General features: G+C 44.8%; 1 protein-coding gene across 1 annotated transcript; it reads right to left on the bottom strand.

The window, feature by feature from the left end:
* Window positions 1–722: 722 nt before the first annotated feature.
* ALG11 (ALG11 alpha-1,2-mannosyltransferase) lies at window positions 723–5,783 on the bottom strand. Its single transcript, XM_053971218.1, has 4 exons — window positions 5,646–5,783; window positions 4,487–4,717; window positions 2,841–3,772; window positions 723–1,116 (listed from the first exon to the last, which is right to left on the bottom strand). The coding sequence occupies exons 1-4, from the start codon at window positions 5,681–5,683 to the stop codon at window positions 845–847; spliced, it is 1,473 nt and encodes a 490-aa protein (XP_053827193.1). The 5' UTR covers window positions 5,684–5,783; the 3' UTR covers window positions 723–844.
* Between the last annotated feature and the right edge of the window lie 270 nt (window positions 5,784–6,053).

Here is a 6,053-nt window from a genome sequence, read left to right on the forward strand (position 1 = left end):
ATCATTTATGTTGGAAAAGATCTTAGAGTCCAACTGTTAACACTGCCAAGTCCACCACTAAACCATGTCCCTATGTGCCACGTCTTTTAGATACCTCCAGGGCTGGTGAGTCCACCCCTTCCCAGGGCAGTATGTTCCAATGCTTGGCAACCTTTTCTATGTCAATTTTTTTCCTAATAGCCAATATAAACCTCCCCTGGTGCAACTTAAGGCCATTTTCTCCTATCACTTGTTACTGGGAAAAGAGACTGACCCCCACCTCGTTCCAACCCCCTTTCAGGCAGTTGTAGAAAGTGATAAGGTCCCCCCGAGCCTCCTTTTCTCCAGGCCCTTCTCTGGACATGGCTCCAGCATCTCAACATCCTTCCTGAACTGAGGGGCCCAAAACTGATCACCAGATTTGAGGTGCAGCCTCACCAGTGCTAAATACAGGCATACTGTAGATTCTGGAAAAAAAAAACATTCTAGGTACAAAGGCTATAAAACAAAAATGTTGACTTCAAAAGAGAGTCATGAAACAGGTGAAGACTGAAAATATTCAATAAATAAAAGAGGTTCCTCATAAACAAAAGAACTTCTTGATGTAGTTCTGTTTCTGAAGCACTACGATGATTTGTGAATCCAGAGGTTTTTAAGTGCACCATACTCTCATGTAGTTAACAGAGAAGCATTCTTTCCCAGGAAAAGAAAAGTCTCTGTTACATAAAGCAGACAGCTTGACAGAAAGAAAAACAACTTTTTATTTAATGGAACCAAGGAATCATAGCTTAGATATATTTACATGTGCCATACAGTCATATATAAAAAGTTAATTTTACTCATGTTCATTTTTATTTACATACACTTATTTAAATAACGGCTCTACGGATAACAGGAATGTGTCTTCAAAATGCTGGTCAGAAAACCTGTGCACAGAGCGACGAGCATTTTCTCTGATCTCCAGTCTTTTCTCAGGAGACAAAGAAAATATGTAAGCCATTGTCTCAGCATAACTGTCCTCATCTTCTGCTAAGAAGCCTGTAACACGTCCTTCATGGGGTACCACGATGTCTAATTTGGGGCCACCAGAATTGTGAGCCAGGATAACTGTGCCAGCTGCCATACATTCAACAACTCCTGTAAGAGAGACAAAAAATGCTGATATGAGTCTGCACATCATGTGCTTTGACCTTCTGTAAAACACTGGAAAGTTAAACCAACACTAAAATTCACTACAGACTGCTATTCGAAATTCAGCTGGAAAAATGCAGCGAAGATGGTCCCATAAGAAACACAAATTTAAATTTTTCAGTTCTAAGGACTGAAATGACAGTTTCTAAACACATAAAATTGAAATTAAGTATCAGATACAACTGGTTAATTTGTGGGTCTTGTAACATACCTGATTTTAAACGTTTGGAAAGATACTGAAAAAAATTTGTCTGCACATTTCAATCAGAAAATATTCAGAAGTTCAGTACTTTGCAGATGAACAAATCTTTATAGCTTCTGACAGCAAGGCACTAGTAAAAATTGTTATCTCTACATCTCTATTTTTGATAGAAGAAATTTTAATGAAATGGGAATCAGAAAGCTTTCCTCAGCCAAAAGCTGTGGGATAGGAACAAAGTATAATGTACACAGCAACTTCAATTCTCCTCCATGGTTTCAGAAAAGACCTCAGAAATGCCTCAGTTCTGATTTGATTGTTATAAATTCCCTCAGCTCAAACACTGCCTACTATAAATAGTGCTCCAAAGTTTTGGAATATGTTTTTTTACACATAAAAAGCCTGTTAGATGAAGGTTAAATCCTGCTCAAATTCAAAATCACTTTGTAAAAAATTTTAACTAAATTGTTTTGTGGGAGAAAAAAAAAAGAAGACATAATTTCCAATATTTTGCCATTGTTTCTGAGAGGCACTTTAGTGTCAATTTTTTTATACCTCCTACAGACCATAAACTACTACTCCTCATACTTAACCTGTTTTCTACTGAAGTCTGAAGACATTAACTGTTGTTTAGTCACATTATAGTAGAGTATGGTATTTGTCTGCTTGGCCAATAACTTACCTGCCTGCCGTAGATTTGTAACAGATGGGCAAGCTGGCACTCCCTTTCAAGGTCAGGACTAATCTAATCCAAATAAACGGAGCCCCATACCTTAATTCTGGGTCCCAGCTCCTCTCTGGCATTTTGCTCCATGCTACACCCATCAATTTAAGGGCTTCATACATTTGCCTCAGCAGAGATGCCTAATGCAATGAGACGACCAAAGGTACCTGGTGGTATCTACACGGGGCTTATTTGTACCAGTCAGGATCTGTGGGAGACCCACACCCCTGAAACAGCAGCTGGAGCCCCATGACATACACTGGACATTTCAAGTGGCATTTGAGGCAGATGAAACACAACCAAAATCTCTAACAGGGATGTCTACACATGAACTGTCTCTAACCTCCCCTTGCAGTCAGTAGAGCCACCAGGGCACAATTTAAGGTGTTGGAAGAGAAACACCTGCAGCTTCTTGAAGCTCTGGAAGGTTGGCAAACCTAACCCAAGCTGACCCATGACCTTGCAGGGTGACAGCTGGAGGTCAGCAGGACATCCTGGGCAGCACAGACAGGACTAGCTCTGTGTTTAGGTGACCAGAGGATGCACAGAATTAACAACCTATGATTACAGCACTTCAGCTTGCACTACAGTAACACCTAGTGGTGCATCAGCTGCACTGGTCCTGCAGGCTTTACGGCAACTACACTGCCTCCAATGGGAAAAGGAGCTGGACACGTGTTTGGCATGAAGACCTCTGTGCTTAGACACCTAGGGACAAGCAGCTGAACACTCAGGAAATGTACTGACCGATCCCAAAGTGCTCATTCCACATGGTGTGCAGGCCGATGGTGGCCTCAGCCAGGTGTCTCTTCAGCTCCTCAAAGGGAATGTTAATCCTGAACACCACATCATCACTAACTCCCAGCTCTTCACACAGACGTTTCAGGTTGTTTACACGCTCTTCATCTTGCTGGTTACGACAGCCACCAATTAAGATCAGCTTCAGTGATGGCTCCTGCCCCACTCTCTTCTCTTTCAGCAATTTAGCAAAGGCTCTGATTTGCAAAGGATGATCTTTTTCAGGCCTGAATTGGCTGACAGAAACAATGGAATATTCACTGGTGCTCTTTTCCACTTCCAGTGGAATATCCAGGAAAGCCTGAACATCGCATGGTGGATACACTACACTAGTGCAAGCCCCAGCTCTCCAGAGGGAAAGGATGTGATTCAGTGTCCAAGAAGAATTCACCATAACCACATCACTGCAGGAACCAACCAACCCGTACATGAAAGCGAAGAAGTAGTAGTAGACAAGTTTAAATTTGCTGAAGAGAGGACTGCTTGTAATGAAGGCAGCATTGTTAAACCTGGTATCCTGGTTCCTCACCACAGAGAGCATATCCGTGCTGATAGTGGGATAATGGACGTAGCATCCAACGCGACAACCTCCCAGGTATTTGAAGAGGGGAATTGTGAAGGCATAACCCATTGAGTCAATATAAATATCAGGAGCACACTTTAGAAGAGCTTCCCAGCCAAGGAACACTGATCCTAAACTTTGTCCCAGCAAAGTGAAGTGAGGATAAAGAGAAGCTTCCACAAGGAAGCGTTTTTGTAGAAATACAAATTTCACAGGATGGATTAACTTAATATTGAATCTTCTGAAAGCGCCTTCTACTATTTCTTCTCCAGTGGCATCTCTATCACCAGTGTAAACAACACATGTTACATTTCTGTACCTGTAAGAATAAAGAAAAAAATTTCATATATTTTTGTCTTTATATTTTTCAGCAAGAAACTAAAATATAATCCACTTAAAAGTACTCAAGAAGAATGTGAGAACAAATGTCTGGCCCAGAAATGACTTTAATTAAATAATATTTTTCCTCATACTTCCACAGGTTTTTTCTGATCTGCAGAAAAACATAAGGCTGAGAGCCTAGGGAATATTTTAACTTTAGTAAAACATAAAAGCAGCTCAGTATTATTGTACAGACTTCAGAACTCCTTGCTCTACATCAGGAGATATCTGTCTAGTGCACAGCATGAGCAACATGCAAATGATGGCAAATCAATGGATGTACCCATGTTAAATCCACTTTAGGTATTAATTTGTTTTACCTCCTGCACCAAGAGGCAAGCATAAAGATGATCAGTTATCTACTGAGGAGTTATGACTACACAAAGTTCCATAGCAGTAGTGGAAAACTGAAGAGGAAGGAGAGGTTTTCTCAAGGAAAGAAAGAAAAAAAGTGAGAGGTGCCACAGCAGGAAATATCAAAATGTAAAGGGATTAAGTAGAATGCAACCACATGAAACTCAGATGTAAAATAAAATGTAAGACTAGTAGATTAATGACGCCTACTTAAATACGTAAAATGCCAACATATGCATAAAGAATAGCAACAGAAGCTGAGAATGAAATATGGTGTTTGATAGACACATATGCTTACTTTTTCTGGAGCGTTCTTATGGCACACCACAAGACTCTCTCCCCTCCACCTCCTGCATTGCAATAGGGGTGAAAAAAGGCCACCACCAGTGGCCGCTTCCCATCTCTTCCTGCTGAGCTCAACTGTTTCTTCCTTTGTATCCAGAGCCGTACTCCACAAAGTAGTAGCACCAAGCAGATGCACAAAATTCCACTTAGAAACAATGCAGGGAGTAACAATGAGCACAGCAATCTGAAACAAGCCAAAAATTTTAAAATACATAATTGCTTTAAGGAATTACTCTGTATGGCATCGAGCGAGAAGGACTTGAAAGTAGAGCTACAGGGAGTTTGACAAACTTCTTGAATTCTTCTAATCTCAGAAATCATCACTGTGTATGACTGACAATTACAGAAATGAAATCACTACCCTGGTTTGTTTATGCGAAGGTCTCTTTTCCCCTGGTGTTACCTTGCAATAATTTATTACTGTTTATTCATGCCCCACATGTGTTATCTATCTCCATGTACTCTACACACTTGGTAAAAGTTGCACGCCCTTAGCAACCTGGCAATACACAACCAGCAGAGTGACTTCCAAATAAATTTGTAACGAGTTTTTTTCAGCCCAATCTCCTGTTTGGCTCGCTCTACTCTGAACTGTTTTGGTGTCGGGCTATTGCGGCCAGGCAACTCCTATTCCAACCTGCACTTCCCACTTCCCGGAGGCATGAACAGCGATGCCAGCTGTCCAGAGCAGCTCTGTGCAGTCTCTGTTTGCCCTGCTCCCTCAGTCACTGTCAGGGGTGCTCCCTTCGCTCTGCACCGCCTCCCTGACAGCCCTGCTAGCCCCGTAGCGGGAGGTTTCCTGGCCCAGGGGCCTCACAGAGACAGCACCTGGTTCCCCCCGCTGTGCCGCTACGCCTTGCGACAAACAGCGTTTACTCAGCCGCTCCCGTTTACAGAAGAAGCGACCCACGGGTCACGACTGACACATAAGGAAGCACTTTCATTTCGGGCCGGGAGCGGCGGAAAAGCACATTAACCCATCCGAGCCCGTGGCACAGCGCGGAGCCGGGCAGGGGCCGCCCCGGGGGCGGAGGAGCGCGGTCAGGCTGGGGCCGCCTCCCTCCCGCCCGCCCTGCCCGCCGCCAGGACGCGCCGCCCCCGCGCCCCGGTACCTGAGGAGCCCACACAGGCACAGCCCTCCCGCCACCATCTTGGGCAGCGCTGCGTCCCCTTCCTGGCGGAAAGGGAGGTTCCCGGCTGGCGGGGCGGGACCAGCCGGGCAGCGGCTCCGCGCTGGCAGCGCTGCGGAGGGGCGGGAGCAGCGGCGCCGCCGCTGTCTCCGCTGTCTCCGCCTCCTCCTTCACCTCCTTCACCTCCTTCCCCTCCTTCCCCGCCTCCTTCTCCGCCTCCTCCTCGCCCTCGCCCCACCCAGCAAACGCGGAGCCTGCGGAGCCTGCAGCCCGGGGGAGGCGTGCAGTGCAGTGGGTTGTTGCGAGTCTTGTGCTGCTGCATGAAGCGTTTTTCGGAATGTTGGACAGAGCGTGGACAGCAGCACATTCCCGGCACAGTTTAGTCAGACA

Source organism: Vidua macroura, chromosome 2 (assembly GCF_024509145.1).
Source record: "Vidua macroura isolate BioBank_ID:100142 chromosome 2, ASM2450914v1, whole genome shotgun sequence".
NCBI classification, from domain to species: domain Eukaryota; kingdom Metazoa; phylum Chordata; class Aves; order Passeriformes; family Viduidae; genus Vidua; species Vidua macroura.

Excerpts from the sequence above, each read along its gene's own strand:
- ALG11 (XM_053971218.1), bottom strand. The coding sequence starts at position 5,683 with ATGGTGGCGGGAGGGCTGTGCCTGTGTGGGCTCCTCAG. Across the intron at positions 3,773-4,486 it reads ATAAGAACGCTCCAGAAAAA|GTACAGAAATGTAACATGTG; the intron begins GTAAGCATATGT and ends TTATTCTTACAG. Across the intron at positions 1,117-2,840 it reads GAATGAGCACTTTGGGATCG|GAGTTGTTGAATGTATGGCA; the intron begins GTCAGTACATTT and ends TCTCTCTTACAG.